Raw genomic sequence first — 21155 nt, forward strand, 5'->3', positions numbered from 1 at the left:
GATTAGGAGAAGGGGTATTCAGAATGCATGCCATCTTGGGGTGAAGGGAGGGATGAGATGGGGAGAAAATTTGGAACTCAAAATCTTGTGGAAGTGAATGTTGAAAACTAAAAATAAATCAATTAATTAAAAAACCCCACAAATTAACATTAAAAAAAAAAAGAAAAGGGGAAGAAACGCCCCTGTATCATTTCTGGACCCTGAAGAAGTGGGACACAGATATTTGTTGAACTGAAATGAACAGGACTGACTTACACCTTCCCTGAGCCACGACCTGGAGGTAGGAGGTTGGGGGCTGATTCCTTCCTTGAGAACAGTCATAGTCTTCCCTCAACCTCAGCATCTCCCACCCCTAACATTTGTTAGAAGAGACTTCAAACCCAGGCTGGTACCTAATCCAGAAAGCATGGAAAGTGAGAAAAAAGCCTGCAGGTGCAGAGACAAGGGGAAAAAGTGTCTTCCACAGTTTCATTCTCTCTAGTGGCCTCAGGGAGTCTGATTGGGGCATGAGAAGAATGCACTCCTCAGAAATCCTGGGGAAATAGAGTCAGAAGTAGAAGAAAGTCTATGGCACTGCCTCCTTCAGAAAGCCCTCTGAGTTGACACTTCCATATTTCCAAACCCCCTCCTCCTCTTTCGGCTCTAAAGTTCTAAGGGATATTAGGAGGCCCCTTTGTCCAAACCTACCCTCCTGTAGCGCATAAGGACACCGAGGTCTTAAGAGTCCAAATATTCTGTCCAGTTCCATAGAATTAGGGATGGCTAAGGGGCTCCACAGTGCACAGAGTACTGGGCCTGGAATCAGGAAGGCCTGAGTTCAAATCCAGCCTCAAATACTTACTAGCTGGGTGACCCTGGGAAAGTCACTTCAATTCTTCTTTTTTTGGGGGGGGGGTAAGGTGTTTGGAGCTAAGTGACTTGCCCAGGGTCACACAGCTAGTAAGTGTTATGTGTCTGAGGCCAGATTTGAACTCAGGTCCTCCTGACTCCAGGGCTGGTGCTCTATCCACTGCTCCACCTTGCTGCCCTCACTTCACTTATTTGCCTCAGTTTCCTCATCTGTAAAATAGGGATAATAACAGGACCCACCTCCCAAGGTTTTTGTGAGGATAAAATGAGATAGCAATTATAAAGCACCCAACACATAGTTAGCATTATATAAATATTAGATGTTGTTTTTATTGTCACTGTTATTGAAAAAGCCAGAATCTGATGCCATATCTTTGGATTCTGAAGACAAAATAGGTTGATGGCAGAGCACTGAGTTTGTTGACTCTCCAGAATTATTTCTTGTCTTCTTTTTCTCCTTGCTCAATAATCTTACATCCCATCATCCCATAAGGATAAGGGCAAAGATTAACATACATTGGTGATCTTCTGCTTTTACTCATCCTCTTCTTCCTCCTCTTCATCTGAACTAGACACGTAAAGGTCTTTGTATAGGATGGTGCACTGGGACTTCTTTCTGGGCCACATGGGCAGTCTGGGTTGGGCAGCAGCCAGGGGCACCTGGAGAAGAACCGAAAGGGAAACACTGCTCATAGCTGCACACAGGCCCCTGCATGCCTTTTTGGGTACTACAGGAAAAGCAGAATCCTCTCCAAGGTTGCTCCCAGATCTTTCAAGCAGATCTGGGATGCCCTTAGATCTCACACAATGTCATCCATGCCCCAGTCTTTACAGAGGCTCTCATCTCTCCAGGTTTTCAGGACATCTCTCTGTCTGTCTGTCTGTCTCTGTCCCTCTCTGTCTCTCTGTGTCTCTGTCTCTGTTTCTCTATGTCTCTCTTTCTCTCTCCCTATCTCTTTGTCTCTCTATCTCTCTGTCTATTTTTCTGTCTCTCTCTCTTTCTCTCTTTGTCTGTCTGTCTGTCTCTTTCCCTCTCTCTCTCTCTGTCTGTCTGTCTGTCTGTCTCTCTCCCTTGACCACTTCTTTTCGGCCTCCTCGGCTGGATCCACTTCCAGCTCATGCCCTCTCACCACAAGGCTGTTTGGCATTTGAAGCCCTTCATCACGTGCCCCCCCCCCCCCCCCCCCCTTTCCAGTTGTCTCTAACCTTATGCTCCACCACATACTCTTTGACCAGTGATACTGGTCTCTTTACTGTTCCACCAACAAGACTGTCCATCTCCCAGCTCTGAGCATTTTCTCTGGTCACCTCCCAAGCCTGGAATGTTCTCCCTCCTCATCTCTGCCTCCTGGCTTCCCTGGCTTCCTTCAAGTCCCAACTAAAATCTCACCTACAGGAAGCCTTTCCTGATTCTCTCGATTCTCATGCCTTACTTCTGCTAATTATTTCTTATTTATCCTGTATATAGCTTGTTTGTACATACGTGTTAGTTTCTTGTCTCCCCCACTAGACTCTGAGCCCCTTGAGGGCAGGGATGGTCTTTGCCTCTTTTTGAATCCCCAGCACTTAGCACTGTGCCTGGCACTGAGTAGGTGCTTAACAAACACTTATTACCTAATTGACTGACAGATATGGCCCAGGTGAGGAAGTGAAACCCTAGTATGGGAGGTTCTATCTTCCATTTCCTCTTCCTCCCTAATGGGGGTTCTATGTAGGGAGGAGCAGAATGGGCCAGAAGGCTGGAGTTTGGTCCGTCGTCTCCCAGTGATTCAGCCTTCTCTTCTGTCTGAGGTCTCGTGGAGGGAGCTTGCCTCTCCTCCGCCCTGGCCCCAAAGGACATACTTAAGCTAGCCTGTTACAAAAGAATCTTCTGCTTACCTGGGCTGCTGACTTGACTGCAGAGCTCACCCGTGTGTCTTTGTCTAATGGAAATTTCTGAACGGATTTCTTGGTAACATCAAGGGGACTTTGGGAAGAGAGAGTTGCTGGTTCCTGGACACCCCTGTTTGCAGTTCTAGATAGAGAATCCTGAGGTTTCCTGATCGAGAGGTCTGATAATTCCTGAGGGCCTCATATTGGACAGGGAGAGAGGCCTTGAGGCCTTGTCAAAGGCTGTGGCTTTGTCTTTGAACTCAAATGATCAGGAGAGGGCCCCCGTTGTTGGAACTGGCACATGCTGACCTTGCTTTGTTGAAAGTGTTTCACCAGAGGCCTACGACCCCTTTCCCTGAAAACAGAGGTCATTTTCATTGCTTTTTTCATTAGGGGAGCTAATGGCGGCTTTGAAGCTCAATTAGCTGACTTGAGTGGAGGTGTCCCCACTGGCTGAGGGTGGTCTGCTTTTACAGGAGGCATTTTGACAGTGGTATTAAATACAACTTGTGAAGACTGTTCTGTCAGAGAGGGCCATTCCAAAGGCCTCTTTCTGGTTAGCTGGTAGGGATGATCAGCGTGACAGGGATGCTAGAAGCAAACCAGACATAACTTCAGTTCTTCTGAGATGGGGCCCCTATCCCATTCCCCTCTTTTCTGTTCTCCTTCCCAAAAAGATGGTGAGAAATGGGATCCCTAGTTCTCCTCACACAGAAAAAAAGGTATCTGTGAGCACCAGGCCCTCTTTCTCCACCTTTTTTTTAAAATTCATCCCTCCCTCTTGGGAACAACCCCGACCTTTGTCCACAAGGGATGCCTGGTAACTAATAGGAACTCCAGCCTCCCCTGCCATCTTCATCCAGGTTCTTTCTTACCTGACTTTTGGCTTCTTCTGAAGTGTGGCTTTGAGTCCCTCCTTTCTGATCACACTATAGTGATGGAGGCTTCCCTGAAGGTCCATCTTCTAGAAACCGTAGTCCACAAAGGAGGTAGAAGCCAAAGCAGCTCAATGGAAGAAAATGGCATTGGTCATAGTATTCAGAGCTGTACGGGACTCTGGGAATCCCTTCCTTGGACAGATTTAGGAACCTCAGTCCTGGAAAGACAAAACAACTTCCTTACGGCCACACAGTTAATCGTTTCAAAGAAGTGGGACTCAGACAAGGCAATTCTGATGTTCAATCCAGCGTTCTTTCCACTAGATAAGTATTCCTTGGCTTGGAGGAGAAGCATCAGGACCAGGTTATGCCCTGGGGATCCAGGGCTTCTCACTGGGAACAAACACTATTCATGCCCTGATGGAATGGGGAGCTCCCCTTTTTTTCAATTTTGATCTTCAGGGCCCAACATGGGTTTCCCTTCTTTCATGCTTTCATTCAGACTTCCTCATTCCCTTGAGTTGTGCCAGGGTCTCAACCTTTCTGGGTCTGAATGTTTGCCCTCCACAGCCTAGCAATGACTCCTCTAAATGAATCTTTCATACTCAAATTTTCTCCCTCCTTTCAAAGACCCCACTTTGTTCCATAGGCTCCTCTTCCAGGGAGGCTTGAGGAACTCTGAAGCACCCCCCCATCCCCAATGTTGTACCGTAAGCACTTACCTGTGAGTAAGGAGGTCCAGTCAGGAGAAGTCAGATAGGTCTGTCCTGGAGAGACCTGGAAGGAGAATAAACTGCTATTCAGCATTTGGACTAATAAATACCTATCAGATCCAGGGTTGATACCTGTTCCCAGAGAGGATTCACACGTCAAGAGAGGTGTGTACTTAACACCTGCCGAGTGGTCCACTGACCCCTCTGAGGCTGAGGCTTGTCACTAAGATAGTGATGGCAAAAGCAGAGCCCTTGTTTTACTTCTGAAGACTTTCAGGTCTTAGCTGCGTCTTTATCACAAAACCTTGCTATAGTATTGAGAAAAAGAGGTTCTGAATTCCTAAACCTCTCTATTCCCCTACTGTGACATCTTGATTCCATTACTCCAAAGGTCAGTGTTTCCAAATACTATCTTGATATCATAACCAGGTATAGTAAAAAACCATTAGAGAAATAAAACTAAGCACCCATATCCCTAGTGAGCATTAATGGGAAATTTTTAAATAAAATATTATCAAGTAAGAAATGGCATCATGTGAAAGATATTATACCCTTTGACTTGGGGGAGAGTTTATAACTCAGAAGTACTGTTGATTCAACATCAGGAACACTTTAATAAACCACATTTGTAACTTAGAAAAATAAAACCACAAGATCATATAATAGGAGCTGAAAAGCCTTTGACGAAATCTCAGGCAGCTAGGTGGTGCAGTTCATAGAACATCGGACCTAAAGCCAGGAAGACCCATCTTCATGAGTTCAAATCTGGCCTCAGACTACCTTGAGCAAATCACTTCATCTGTTTGCCTCAGTTTCCTCAACTGTAGATTGGACAATTATAATAGTACCTACACCTCAGGATTGTTGTGGGGATCAAAAGAGATAATATTTGCAAAGCCCTTAGCACAGTGTCTGGCATGTTAACAAATGCTTGCTTCTTTCCTTCCTAAACTGTCCAGCAGCCTCGGCCTCTGGAGATAAATTAATATTATAGTATTATATTAATTATTATATAATTATTTTATTATGTCATTATTAACTATATTAATTATTAAGTTGTGATCCACCCTTTTCTTCCTATTTCTGTTAAGACTGAACTCTTGAAAGAGTCAGTCTCTGAAGGGTATGACTGAGTGATAAAAATGTCACTTCTAGCCCCTGAGGAACATATTCATTAACCAGGTTGGGTGGGACGTAATTTCTGTTTAGAGTATAAGTAGAATCTAGATGAGGCAAGCCTTTGCCTGGTGGAAGAACCCCCTGTCCTTGATCCCCTCCAATGGAGTTTAGGGCTTTAGCTCATTAAGGAGAAAACTAGCTGGAAAGGTCTGGATGGAAACTGCTTTCCCAGCCCAGATGCCTCAAGTGGGCTGAGTCTCATGCTTAAGCCATTTTCTTATGCGAAGGAGATGAAAACTTTTAGCCCATCTCCTTATTAACATGTTCGCCAATCAGGGATGAGTTTCACTTGTCAGGGACTTCCCTGTCAGAAGGTACACACCTGATTTAAGGTGATTCAGATCCTCCCTTTTGAGTCTTTGGTTATGAGAGAAATCATTAACTATCAATTTACTAATTACAGGCTAGCCGAATTGATAAACTGATTATTAATTACCCAGAAACTCTATTGAGGGTTGGAGGTGGGGGATTATTCATTACAGTTGTCGACCTACAAAAGGACCAGAGTTCTATACCCACATTCTTATTAGAAAACTCCCCCATATCTTTTTGGACCCGAGTGGAAAATTTGTTCACAATGGGGACTTCTGTTAGAGACTCTGGCTGTGGATTAATTCTCTTCCCATTACCAACAGTTAAATCTTCTCCAGGTAAGAACATGTTCTGTGTCAATTGCGAGTATTTTCTATGTGCTGCAGGTTTAAAGAATTGGTCACTCTCACAGTGGAATTGTCAATAGAATGTGTTCTAACTGACAGAAATCTCCTAAAGTAGACTAGAGAGATAAAAGTACAATTTTTGGCCACCTCAGGATCTGAGGTATTGTGAGCCTCTGTCTATAAATTCCAAGCTGCTTAACAGTGTGTCCCAAATCTTTGAAGGACATTGGGCTTCAAAGTGAAGTCTGGGTCAAAGATCTGTGAGAGAATAAAGTTTAAAATTACTTTAAATCAATAAGTCTGAGTCTGGTCTCTGTGTGGAGGCAGATTAAGTGCTCAGCACAGAGCATATATATATATACATACATATATGTGTGTGTGTGTGTGTGTAGATATATATATATATATATATCAGTTATCATCTAGGCATCTGTGTGCGAAAGAAAGAAAGAAAGAAAGAAAAGAAAAGAAAAGAGAAAGAAAGAAAAAAGAAAGAGAGAGAAAGAAAGAAGAAAGAAAAGGAAAGAAAAAAGGAAAAGATTTCCTTGAACAGAGGAAATAATTAAGAAAAGTAGTTTTTATTTCTAGTCACCTAGACTCTATATCCCTGAATGTGTTTGTGTCTTTGTGTCTTTTTGCCTCTCTGTCTGTAGCATAATACTTGAAGATCAGCTCTATTTTTTCTGAAGGGCAAAAGTAGAGAGAAAACTTTTCTAAAACTTTGTCTTTTGTTCATGGCCAAAATTAAAAGAGAGAGAAAGGGATCTTTTCCTCAATTTATACAAGTTTGACATCATAAACTAATTGGAAATTGGTGGGGTTTCTCTAAATTGTAGCTTATATACTGAAACTGTTGTCCTGAGTATCGAAATGGCATTCTTTGAAATTCGCTTTAAGAAAGTTAAAAACATATAGGCAGATTTGAAAGTGGTATCGGTGAAGTTTCCAAGGATTTTTTTTTTTTTTAAATCTCTTCCGTGAGTAAAAACTAAGGCACTTTCTCCTCTTCACCATCAGTAAGGGAGAGGAGGGTGTGCTAACAGGAACAAGCTCGCCTTTGGCTCTAAGCTGCTTAGTGTCGCTAACAGGGCAGCACACTTTAATTGGTTTAGAGAAGGTGTCCGGGGGCACCTCCCCCTGTTCGTGTCTCCCAGTAACTCCTGAACTGGAGCCCTCTGGGCAGAGAACGAACCTACTTTGGGCGAGTTGATGCTGTGAATTCAGCCATAGAAAGCAAAGGCTGATGAAGGAAATGGTTAATTGTTAGAGAGAGTACCACCCTGGTCTCAATTGGGATTAATTGATTAGTCTCCCATCCAAGCCAAGCTACGTGGCCGGGGAGCGGGGGGAGGGGTTGCCGCTCTAAACGACTGTGTTAGACATTAAACTGAAAGATTTAAGAATAGCAAAAACAGTATGGCCAGAGGGATTCCCTTAAATGATCCAGAGAAAACAGAAAATGCTTCTAAAAACTTCTCCCTTTGTCTAATTTGAATAATACTGTTTTGAGGGACGAAGTGATGTTAGAAGTCTAAAGGGGAATGTCGGTAAGGGTTCCCCAAGGAGCAATAATGAACGGGGGGAGGCGTAAGGGCTGTGGATCTCAAAGATAGATTTTCTTTTTTCTAGACCCCAAGATCCCAGCCCTGACTTTTCTACAGGTGTTCCCTTCACGCCCTTTCCCCCACAAATTTTAGAAGTTGAATAATTACCTTTTCTATTGATAAGGTATCCAGTAGAAACATAACGAATACTAACTAACTAAAGCTGAGCATGGAAAGAAATATGTTGTGTTAACTCAGAAGCAGCTGAGGGTAAATTCTTTTCCTGCTTTTAAGACTAAAACTTTAATTGGAAAATGATCTTGAATACTACAAGTTAGCAAACCCAGGTTTAATTGTGTCCACCAAACCAAAGACTATAGATTATGTTCAATTCAAATTCGGGAAACCATCTGGCTATAACATCCTGTTCCCTATGATTGCCCACCCAATATCTGACATCCCAGTGATGTGTTTAAAACTGAAAAATAAGGGGGGTTGGTGTCCTTTAAGGCATACTTTCATCAAGATTTCTCTATAGTGGCCTTAAATGCAATCAATTTAGAATTTTGGCAATTAATGTTTAGAAATGTATGTTACGGGGCAGCTAGGTGGCGCAGTGGGTAGAGAACCAGCCCTGAAGTCAGGAGGACCGAAGTTCAAATCCGGCCTCAGACCAAACACTTGACACTTACTAGCTGTGTGACCCTGGGCAAGTCACTTAACCCCAATTGCCTTAAAAAAAAAAAAACCAAATGTATGTTACCCTTGTAAAATTGTTTGTATAAGGAATATTGTTAAGAATTGAAACATACAATTCTCTTGACTTGTGAATTATAAAGTATAATACCATATATATGTATGTGTGTGTATATATATGTGTGTGTGTGTGTGAATACATATATATATATATTTATATACTGTCTCCAGATCTTCTTGAAGAGGTTTGAGGTAGAGGTTAGGGTTGTTGGAACTCCTAGAAGACCAAGGCAGAGTTGCCTGGAATGAATTCACACACTCAAGCTGTCTTTCAGTCAAGAGGCGGTTTATTGTAATGCCAATAGTATCGAGAGAAATCCCTTTGGGGAACTTGCACCCTAATAGGGATGAATCTAGATCTTATATTGGAAAGGGGCATGGGAAAGGAATGCCAGGTATCTTAATTAGGTGATGCAAAGGGTTCAGGTGTCTTGGGAGCTATGAATGAAAAAGTGTAGGGAGTCTGCAGAAATAACTTTGTTGATACTGATGGAGTAGTGCTTGGGTGCTTGTACTCAGACCCCACTTCCAAGATCATATTTCTTCCTAGTCTCAAAACACTATCCGTCACAGTTTTCTCCCCAGCCCAAAGACCTATCTCTGGCAATAACTCATGAGTGGGCCCAGTGAGGTAAACTATCTCACTATCTCTCCCTGTTACAGGAAGAAGTTGACTGTCATAGACTTTCCCTTGTATGAACAGGACTATCTTGTATCAACAACATTATCACATACTGATTCCCATAGTTATCATATACGATCCAGAGGTCAAGTTACAGACATTAACTCCTGAAGCTATATTGTTACAGATATAACAGACCAAAAATACACCCCTACACCCCTTAGGAACCCTCTCCCCATCCCCCCACCCAGTTTCCAGTAGTGAATGATGCCTGTGACCAAGGTTTTATGCTGTCACCTAATTAGCACACTTGCTACACAATTAGCTGCTTTTCCCATATAAACTTTAGCATCATTCCTGTTAGATTGCAGAATCCCTTAAGGAGTTCTGCCTACCATATTAGTGTTATAATAAACCTTTGCTAACTTGAATTAAAGAATGCTTGAGTCCATGAATTCATTCCAGATGACCTTGTCCTGTACTTTGGTCCTTGGGGGTGATCCCTGAACCCCTCAAACTGCCTCAATACCAGACATTGAGGAAGTTGTCAGAGTCATAGACCTTGGGGATCTGGCTGAAGGGAGAGTCCTTGGGTTAGCCAGGGACTAAAATCCTTGAACCAGTATCCCTGTGTCTGCTCTGATAAGGGAATTACAGATTCAGGCCTGCAAGGGGGAAAAATTTTCTCATGGGGTGGGGGGGTTGGGTTAATTTCAGAGATATGGTCTTAGGGCTTTTGGGGGTCCAGGTTCCACCATCCTATCACTGGAAAATGAAACAATAAGTAAGCAAAAAAGAGGATAGAGTAAGTATGATTTAATTTGGAAAAATGCTTTGAGATGTACTTTGTAGGCAACATAATGGACCTTGATGGTTAATTGGACAGTCTAGGGTTTTGGAAGCTGTTAACAAGAGCTGGGAGGACCTAGAACCCTGTTCCTATACATCAACAGAAACACATAAGCCACTGTAGGCCTTGTAAAAGTTTTTGTAATTACTAAGAACATCTAGATGGATTTTTAAAAAAGGATTTGTCCCACAAATTTCTCCTGAGACTAAGAATAGGCACTGCAGGTTTCTAGCTTCTTTTTGAGAGAATGAGAGAGATTTGGGGCTCTTTACCAGAGAACACCTGAACTGTAACTAATCAAGCAACAGAGTTTAATTGCGATAGGTTAATTTATGAAGACAATCACCTGCGATGAAATTAATTGTGCAGCTTGGGAAAGCAAGGTTGTAATAAGTCATCAGTTTTAATAACAATATACTAAAATTATGAAGGAAATATTCAGTAGAATAAATATAGTTTGGGGTATAGTTGAAATGTAGGATTTGAGCAAGCAAAGGAAGGTTGGGTAGACTAAGTAAAGGGTTTGGAGATTTAGAAAGAGAAAAATAAGTCTTGAGGGAAGAATATGAAAGGTAATAAATAAGGTGTAGGTTTTCATACCACAACAAAGGTGTATAAAAATGCAAAGAAGGATTAAGCATGTTGCGAAGGTTTGAGGAAGTTTGACTTTGTTTAAGTGGAAAGGTTGTGAGCTATGGTAGTAATAAAAATTGTTGTTCGTCCCTTATTTCCGAAATGGGCCAATGACATCTAGGGGTGATGTCTTGACTTGTATGTGGATTGCATATAAGTGAGGCAGACCTGCACAAAGTCATCAGTATCTCTCTTCCTGAGTCATTGAAGTCCAGTGGTAGGACAAAAGTCAAGACAACTGGCAATAGCCTGGGATACAGTGGATGACTTTGGTATCTTCCTTGTCTGACCGAGGTCTAAACATTCTCCAGCACCTGCTTCAGCTGCCTTCATAGCTGTTGGAAGAAACTGTTCTCATCTGAGGAAGTCTTCACATGCTTGAAGTAGACACGTAGACATCCCCCACTGACGGGTTTGAGACCTTTTAGTTACCCTCAACTTGGGTTAGCCCATCCGCCAAGACAGTTTTCCCGGGGTACGGCCACTGCACTTGCTACAGCTTCTTGGAGCCACAGATGAGAGTGGTGTGAAGGTGGAGCAGCTCCAAAAAAGGTTTGGCAGTCCTCACTCCAAAGGTGCTAGTCCTCCTGAATACCCCATACCCCAGTAATAACCCCATCACAGCCTTTAGTTACAATTGAAATTAAGCTGAAAAATGTACACACCCTGTTTCCTCAGTGGGGCAGGATACCTTGTTTTACCAATATTTCCTTGAGTTAAATTGCATCTACTCATTCCTGATATTCATCTGATGTTCACTTAAGTTATTCTTGCTAATGCTGAAGAACGATGCCTGGAAGTCGTGGATGGAAAAAGTACATTTCCCTCTGTCCAGGCTTCATCTAAGTATCTACCAGGTTAGACGAATAAGGATCTTTTTTGCTTAATTGCTGGACTCCTGCTTACCGACCTCACCCTCACCAACCCAATGAGATTAGTGAGCAATGAGTCCTTTGGGTCAACTTCTAATTTAATTCCACCACAACTGTAAAAGGTTTCATTTTTAATATTGTAACAATATTTTGAGAAAAGCAACAAGATTAGACTGTTACCATTTGAGAACTAAGATATGTGTGAATGGCTTCATGTGTTTTCTATTAAAAGCAATGTCGAAAGATCTAGTAAACAAGATGGTCCTCAATGATTTTTTTAAAAAATTTTGATCCTTAAAATAATAATAAATATCAATATTGAAAAAGTAGAACAAAGTAATGAATTTCCTTCAGGTTTATTTGAATGTATGCTGATGAATTTTATTTACACAGTGCCTAAAGATGCAAGCTTTTATTATGTTTTATTGTCTATAAATTCCAAAATTGGATTAAGGATTTTACATACAATATTACTTTAATCACTGTAAAGAAACACTTTAATCATGCTTCTCCTATTTGAAATCTCCCTGAAAATAGTGACAGATGGGCTTATTTTACAAATCAATTGCTCAAGGATCGTTTTCAAGATTTTTTTCCCCTAGCACATAAATCGCATTATCCATGGCATACAGAGTATCTAGGCAAGGTAGAAAGAACATATAGTATGTAAGTATTAAGAACTCTCTAAACTTCCAGTTAAGTTACTAAGTTGATGTTCTTCCTATAGTCCTGATGTTTAAAGGTTAATTCCATAAGTTATTGGCTTTCCCCACATAACTAATTGCTGGAAGGCCAATATTTTTGGAAGACTAATGATTTTGTCAGACTCTACTACACTGTATTAAGTTTTACCACTAGCCAGTTAAAGACAACATCCTAGCAATCTTCACAGGTGCCTGGAACCTGGAAAGATATGAAGGAAATACCTCTGCCTACTTTCCCTGGAAAAAATACCCATTCCAGGTACTGTTAACAACTAACACCCTATTTTAAAATACCAAGCCCCCGAGTTTTACTCAAATTGTATAATTTGTGGACAGTGGTCAAGGAAATGCCTTTTAACACAAAATTTCCAAGGGAAAATGTTTACAAGAAAGAGATGACTTCATGAAGTAGACAGTCAAAATAAAGATAACAAAAAAACCTGTTTTATAAATGCATATTAAGATGCATTCCATTTACTTTTTTGTCCCCCTATAATAGTTTGTATTTCCACTCTCCTTTAGAGTGTTCTAACCCTTTTGGGAAGTTATTATGATGCTCCAACCTTACCAAGAGGTTTTGTTTCAACTGTTTAAAAATTATAGTTCTTATCCCTCCTCAGATTTATAGTAGTACAGTTGATTGATTTTATTGATTGATGTTTGATACTTAGTTTTAGGGAGAATATTCTGCATTTGTGTGTTTTGTTAGTAGCCTATTTTTGTTTTATAATTGCAATAATCCATCTTTCAGCTAAATTGCCTAATTTGTCATAAAAACAACTGACTTATTGAGTTGTTAACTTACCCTTAAATTAGATGGCCCAAGATAATAGTTTTATGTAACCAAAGGGAAACTTTTCTAAAGTGGATTGTTTTGTAGAATGGAAATGATTCCATTTTGTCCTGTATTCCTCAACTTGCTGTATGATTCCTGCATGAATTGCAGAACCAGATGCAACAGCTGGTTCCTTTCAGTGTCTTTTTTTCTCCCCTAATTGGTACAAAAGATTTAATTGCTTAAAAAAATGAGGGAGGGTTCCAAGAGCCACTTTAATGCCCCCTTCCTTATCTACCATGACAGGTAGTTCCTTTTAATTTAGTACAACTAGCTATACCAACAAGGACATCTTTTCTCAATCTTATATAGCTAATGATATAACTTCTCTTTAACAAGCACACTTTTTCTTTGTATGACCAACTGCATTATAATGATCATCCGATTTTTGTCATATGTAATATATGTTGTTAGCTGAATTATGAATTAAATATATTTTTCTTTTTTATTCAGTTTTTTAAAAATTAATTAATTTTTAGTTCTCAACATTCACTTCCACAAGATTTTGAGTTCCAAATTTTCTCCCCATCTCGTCCCTCCCTCCACCTCAAGAGGGCATGTATTCTGAATACCCCTCCCCCTAATCTGCTCTCCCTTCTATCTCTCCCCCCTTTCTCTTATCCCCTTCCCCTTCAATTTTCCTATAGGGCAGGATAGATTTCTATACCCCATTTCCTGTATATCTTATTTCCCAGTTCCATGTGAAAACAATTTTTTTTTAACTTTTGTTTTTAAAACTTGGGTTTCCAAATTTTCTCCTTTCCCCACCCACCCTCATTGAGAAGGCAAGCAACTCAATACAAGTTATACATGTGTAGTCATGCAAAACACTTCCATAGTAGTCATGTTGTCAAAAACTAACTATATTTCCCTTAATCCTATCTCATCCCCCATTGATTCTATTCTCTCTTTTGACTCTGACCCTCCTTAGAAGTGTTTACATCTGATTACCCCCTCCCCCAATATGCCCTACCCTCTATCATCCTCCTGTTCTCTTGTCCCCTTCCCCCCCTATTTTCCTGTAGGGTAAGGTAGATGAAATTTATATTTTATCAATTGCTGATGAGGTGTGTCACACTCTAAATGTAATAAACTGCAGTAAAACCCATTTCTGAATCTTTCTGGCAATCTTATTGGCATTAACTAATGAAATGGATACGAAAATTCACACAAAACCCTTTAATGAACCTTCAGACACACAAACCTTCAGAAACAGAACAGCTTTATTTACACCTTAAAATACTTTACAGATACCAAGGGGTCATGCCTTCAGAGCCACTGTTCTTCTTGTTTGCCCTTCATTCTCAAAGAAGACTAATGACATCAGGAGGGGGATGTCTTGACTTGTAAGTGAATTGGGTTAAAGTGAGGCAGGGCTTTGCAAAGATATTTGCCTCATTATCTCCTCCAGAGTCATCAGAGTCCAGTGGCAAGACATGCAATGGGAGATCTTGGCCTTTTTAAGCTAAGGTTTTTCCCAGGTCTCAGTTTGTCTAAGGCAACACCCATTCAATGATTAAAGGCTAGGTAAGAACTGAGGCAAAAGATGACGTAGTTTGACTTCCCAAAAGAATCGATTTGGGAGGGGAAGACCCTCAGAGTTTCTAGCCAGAACAAAAACAGTAGCTATTTACATTCACTCAGAGCTATCAAAACCCAAATAATGAGCAAGTGAGGCTTGGACTAGGACCCATTCATTACTGGCCAATCAGTGAGAGCCAGAGGGATTTGGGTTTGAAGACATAGTCTAGTAGTTCCTTTTGAATCCCAATGGGCTTTATCAAAGCCTGGTTTACCTGAGCTATATTTCAAGAAATCATGAATGAAAATTACATAAGACAAAAGAGTTAATTGTCCAAGTTCTACAATCCTGAGAATGGGGATTAGAGGCCAGGCAGGCAAGGGTGTCTTCTCCCCTGCAGTTCTCTCTGTGGTCTTCCTGAAATGTAGTCTTGACCTTGGTCATCTTTCTAGAGACCCATTTCCCAATTTTTCTGATGAAAATGCTGATCTTGACTCTGTACAGTTCCTAAGAAAAAAGAAAATTAACCTAGGCCCTCCCTTTTATAGGAAAGGCTCAAGGGTTGACTATGACTTGTCTATACCACATCCGTGTGTGCACGCGCGCACGCGCACACACACACACACACACACACACACACACCCCTATTCCTCTGGTCTAGAACTAGAAAACCCTTAAAGAACATGTTACCCAATGCCATTGTCATAGAGATGGATAAGGGAACTGAAGATCAGACCTGTTAAAAGGCCTAAGGCCACATGTGTGGAAGATCCAGAACTTAAAGTCAGATCCTATGGTCTGAAATAAAAGGCCTTTTCAAGTACGTCAGTGCTACAAGGTCTCTTCAAAATTACATTTGTCTCCCCTTCACGTGCCAACATCCTTACATTCCTATATCCCAAGAGGGCAAAACCTTACACTCTGTGTTTCTTCATTTATTCCATACTTCTTCTTCCTCTTCATTTTCTTCTTCTTCATCTGTATCAGAAACTTGGAGGTCCTCATACAGAACACTGACCTGATGCTTCTGGACCAGCCCTATGGGGGTTCTGTCCCGAGAAGGAGCCTGGAGTACCTGGGTTGTTGGGAGGGGTGACAAAGATTCTATTAATGATTGGGTACAGGCCATACTCCCCAGTTGGATATTTTGGGGAAGGTGAGGCCAAACAGGGGAGGCTCTGGTTTTCCCTCCCTTCTCATAAGGATGGGGACATGACCTTGGTAATAATCTTCCCAATATCCTTGATTTCTACAACACCCCCTCTCTTTCCAATGGGGGACACAATCTCCATTCCATACTAGGTCCTCCCTTCCACCTATTCCTGAGGAGTTTTCCCCGGTAAGCCCATGACCCCTAGTCCCCATTTTCCTGACCCATGCTACTTACCCCTGCACCTGATTTCCATAGGGGAGCTGGCTGTGTGCCCTGGTCCAATGGGGATCTCTGGAACGATCTGTCCAGTATATTCTGAGGACCTCGTTTGGAAACAGCTTTGGGTTCCTGGGCCAATTTCTGGCCAGATCGGCACAGAGAGCTTCCAGGTCTCTTGTACTGATGGCCATATGAGCCATGCAACAATGGCTTTGAACATGTTGGGAGATCTTGAGACTGTCTAGCAGGATGGGACAGAAGGCTCCGAGGAACTGGGCCTGCCTTGGGTGGAGGGATCACTGGTTTCTGAGTCTGGGCCATGAAATCTGGCCCTTTTTGGCAGGGCCGAGTTAAACTCTTGTCTCTCTGCTGGAGCCGGTTTTGGAGACTCCAGTCTTTATGCTTGGGATGTGAAGGGGCTTCAGATTCATTCTGAGCTGACTGGACTGGGGGTGGCAGAGTCTTCTGAGGGGATTTGGCTGTGAACATCACAGAAGCAGTCCTCTGAGTCTTTGCCAGAGGAACCTGGGGAGGGAACACTGGATGAGAAGGAACTTTTAAGTGTCTCCTTGATGGAGGGCAAGGAGCAGCAGGTTGGCATGGATGCTGCAGAGAAAATAAACATCACTTGGTTATGTCTATGGGATGTGAGCAGTACTCTACTCTCCTCTCTCTTTCCTAGAGCATTTGAGGGCTTGGGGGGGGGGGTGGAAGGTTCAGAGTTTGAGGCTGTGGACGAGGTCAGGAATGCAGGAAAGGTCCCCTTCCATCTACCAAATGGAGTCACAGAATCATTTGACATATTGAGCTACCCAGCACAATTACAGACATTAGCCTGGCTTGGCTTAATCTACAACATTAGTTTTCAGCTCTGGGTAGGACGACAAAGAAGAATCCCCCTCATTCTTTCCAGTGCTATCATTTTGGATGTGGAGAAAAGAAAAGGCTGAGAGGGAGCAGCCAGTGAATTGGAGCTTCTGTATAGAAACTTATAAATCTCAAATTTGGGATATGAGACTTATTCCTGAAGACGGGCCAGAAAGTGACAGTCCAGGATCCCTATAACCAGCTGACGTGTGTCTTAGTGTTTATGCTGAGATTCCTCAGGACCTGTCAAAGATTTGGCTGCACTCAAGAGCTGAGAGCACTGTGGATGATGCCCCAGCCAGATAAGGGTAGCAGGTGAGTAAAGGCTGGGGTCCCAACAATGAGGAAGATCACACCGTGAGAACTGCCTCATATGATGCTTTCTGGCATTTAACTATCAGGGATTCAGGTTCTGGGAGCTGACTTGTGTATACCACACACACACACACACACACACATACACACATACACACATTCCTCTGGTCTAGAACTAGAAAACCCTTAGAGAACACGTTACCCAATGCCATTGTCTTAGAGATGGATAGGGGAAATGAAGATTCCCCCAGGAGCCAGTGAGGAGGGACACAGGGGAATAGGCAGCCTTTACATTCTATAGCTGAACTCAGGAATCTGGGTCAGAATCCTGACTCTGTCCCTTCCTCATTTGGGGATCTGGGGTAAATCACTTCCCTCTTCTGCACCTTAGTTCTTCATCTAATAAATGCTCCCAAAGGCACTCCAAGCACAGATAACCTACATTCTAAGGACTCAACTAGTTCTTCAGCTCCTGGTTCTGTGATCAGTCTTACCCGGATACAGCTTAAACTTTCATCAGAATCCATATGCACAGGTTGTCTCTTCTGGGGAGGGGTGGACTGGCTCTGGGGCAGGGGCCGTTTCTCAACTCTCACCTTCAGTGTTTCCCTTTGGACCTCATTCGTGCTGCAAAAAGGATAGTTATGAGACCACTTGACGGTCCTGAGCTCCCCTCTCATTCCAAATCTTCCTTCACCCCAAAGCCACTTCTCCAAACTAATTGTAGGACACTGAAGTTTTCTGTTATTAAGTCTGGTATTTAGTCTCTCAGGGGAAGGAGAATGACCTTCATATCTGTATCCCAAACAACCCTATACCTTCTCTCCTCCTCCAGGATTCTCCTCACCATGCTCTGATGGTCCTTATTCCCAAGATATTGGACAGTAGCCCTAGGTCTCTCACAAAAACCCATGGCTCCCTGAACTCATGTCCCAGAAATCCATTTCCCTTGTTTGCATTTATGCCTCTCCCACCTTGTGCCCTAATATCTACTTTTAGATAAACCATTAGGGAGGCCCAAAAATGGATTCCAGCTACTGCGCCCCTCCCTCTACCTTGTCCTCCTTACGCTTCAAATAGCTTTTTATTCATGAAAAGTCTGGTTTCTTGGACTTTGATAAGGGATTCCTGAGGGAGTCGCTTAGCCAATTCCTTCTCCTCTTGCTCCTGGGTCATGACTCTGAGCCTGGGGGCCAGGTCCTTGGGTGGGCAGTACTTTGGACACATCTTGTTTGTCTTAATGTGTCCATGAGATCCACAGGCACCACATATTAGCTGTAGAAGAAAGGTATCAAAGATCGAGCCACCTAGGTATTTTGACCTCTCAGAGGTTTGTTCATCAGCATCATCCATCATCAATATAAAATTTGGAGTATTAGAAGTCAGGCTGCCACATAGGAGGTCAAAGTTAGGCTTGAGAAGTGTGGGTCATACCAAGACTACAACTCCAAGGAAAAATCAGAATTCATGGTACATAACCAAGAGGAGTGAGTATAGACCAAGGATTAGGAGAAAGGCACAGCCTACTGCTCTGGGGAGATCCCATCCTTCCTCCCAGCCTCTGGGAGGGTGGTGGGTGAGGACACCCCAAGGGGACCTTGTGAGCCTTGGTTCTGATAGCTGATTCTCACCCTTTCCAATGTCTCAGAATTTCCCCAGCCCAGTTCTTTTACTTACATTCAGTTTGGGAGCCTGTGGTTTAGAAAGGTTCTTTGGGGAAAGGTGTCCCTTCTGCTCTTCCCTTTCCTTTGCTATGCGGAGTCGGCGAAGTCTGTCTTGGAGTCTTTTCTTTTCTTTCCGCAATTCCTGCTTCTTCTGCTCATCTGGCTGAAAGAACCGCCGGCTGTCCCAGCAAAGAGCCCAGAGAAGACACTTCAGAATCTGCCTTCCAGGTTTAGCCTAGAGACTTCCTTCTAAGACAAGGCATCCACCCATACCCAGTGGGGCATCCCATTGGGTTTCCCCATCCCTATCAGGCCCACATGCCTCGGAGCCAGACCTCTGATCTCTGCATGAAGCCACTACATTCTTGGTCTCCCACCCAACCCCAAGATCGCCCCTTCCCTCAAGGCTCTAAATCTCCCCAGGATCAGTCAGAGAGGCACAGTGAGCAAAGACCCACCTCCTTTTATACCATGATAAGAGCACAAAGAATTGATGTAACTTGCACAATTATGGCCACACTTCTAGGAGGTGAGTAAGACAGGGATTATTACCCCATTACCCCTCCCCATTTTTATTCAGTTTTCAATCATGTCTGACTCTCCGTGACCCTATTTAGGATTTTCTTGGCAAAGATACTGGAGTGGTTTGCCATTTCCTTCTCCAGTTCATTTTACAGATTAGGAAACTGAGGCAAACAGGGTTATAGTGACTTGCCCAGGGTCACACAGCTAGTAAGTGTTATGTGTCTGAGGATGGATTTGAACTCAGGTCCTCCTGACTCCAGGGCCAGTGCTCTATCCACTACACCACCTAGCTGCCCCATGGTAATTGCTCTTGAGAAATCTTTTACCCAAATCACTAAGACTCTCTCCTCCTGACCTCTCCCTAAACATTAGTCAAACTCCTCTCTCCCCACACAGCCCCAACCTACCCTCAGGTGCCTCTCAACACCACCCACCCCCATGTTCATCCTCACCCCACCCCCAATCATACCCTTGACCTTACATAGAGTTCTCATCTTTGGTGGTCTTCACATGGATGTATGTTTTGATCACTGCTGGATCCTGGACTATCTCACTACGCACGTACTCTTTGCCAGACTCATCGAGATATGTCCGATGGATAACCAGAGATACAGGACTTGAGGTGACTGAGCCTTCATCTATAGAAGAGAGAAAGAAAATGAGATGTGGAAATGGGTAGAAGATGAGGGACAATGAAAGAGACAGAGACAAAGAAAAAGGTAGAGAAAAGGAGAGAGAGAAAAGGAAAGACAGAAAGAGAGCAATGACATTTCAGAGGTGCTTATAAAGCTGTTGAATGTTGAATGTTCTGTTCAGGAAGCTTGTCCTGCTGCAACAAAGGGTATTAGCCATCCCACTTCCCATTTCCTCCATGGGCATGGCCCCCCAGACATCCCACTTTTTCCTTCATCACATACCCTGCTTCTCTGTCTTGCGTTTTTCTTGGAGATGAGCACCCCCATCTCCTCCAAGCATTAGCTGCCGCAGTTCCTGACTCTCTTGCTTTTCCTTCTGTCTCTGTAGCCTCTCAGGATTGGTCTTACCCTCCAGAAGGTCCTCAATTTCATGACACATCTTGTCCATAATATGATCATTTTCTTCATCTGATATACTACTGTCTGTATCTGTGGACAGCACATCAGTAGAAGCCAGGACCCTGAGAGGGATGGAAGAGGATGGTTGGGTAGACTTGAGAAAGTAGCTTGGGCATCATGCCCCAAATTTGTCCTCTACTCATAAGCAATATACCTTCAGTCCAGATATTCTGAAACCCTTTCAAGCGGAGGGGAAGATGGAGCAGGCTAAAGCATTAGCCAGGCAATCACGAACATACCACGGAAGTATCACAGACTCTAGTGGGGTCCTGTGAGGGGCAAAGTCTAACTCCAAATTAACTTGGTCCTAGATGTCAATCTGATCAGTGGCCTTGGGCCCTAGACCAATCTCACCCAGCAGGAACCAAAGACACGTTGGGGCATGCAGGATCCAATGATACAAGGAGGGGATAACAACATATAACAGAGAGGGAGAGACATGCCACCACCCAGAGGGAAGCCCATAGGCAGATGGGAGAGAGAAGCTTTGTCACACGCATGATCATCTGGAACCTCTGAGGACACTCAGAGAGACATGGAGACATCCAGATTCACAGACACACTCCAATAGACCCAGAGAGCCCCAGAGACCCAAGAACCCTCCCAAAAGGAAACAGTCACACTCAATTATTTTCAGAGAGATTAGGGATGCACAGAAAAGTGCTGAAGCATGGCAAGACAGAGAAACCCATTGAGTCCCTCCTAGAGAGACATTGAGATTCTTAGTGAGACAGATGCATCCAGAGAATCCTGGAGACTCACCAACAAAAAAACAGACTGGGAAACACACACACACACACACACACACACACACACACACACACACACAC

General features: G+C 43.0%; 1 protein-coding gene across 1 annotated transcript in view; it reads right to left on the bottom strand.

Moving 5' to 3' along the window:
- Positions 1 to 21155, bottom strand: part of LOC114040170 (transcription initiation factor TFIID subunit 1-like) — a 55283-nt gene that overhangs the window by 22558 nt on the left and 11570 nt on the right. The window contains exon 17 of the mRNA XM_027858184.1: positions 20149 to 20387. Coding sequence (XP_027713985.1) covers positions 20149 to 20387 — 239 coding nt within the window. The remainder of the gene's footprint in view (positions 1 to 20148; positions 20388 to 21155) is intronic.

This window comes from Vombatus ursinus, unplaced genomic scaffold (genome assembly GCF_900497805.2).
Source record: "Vombatus ursinus unplaced genomic scaffold, bare-nosed wombat genome assembly UNPS02012758.1, whole genome shotgun sequence".
NCBI classification, from domain to species: domain Eukaryota; kingdom Metazoa; phylum Chordata; class Mammalia; order Diprotodontia; family Vombatidae; genus Vombatus; species Vombatus ursinus.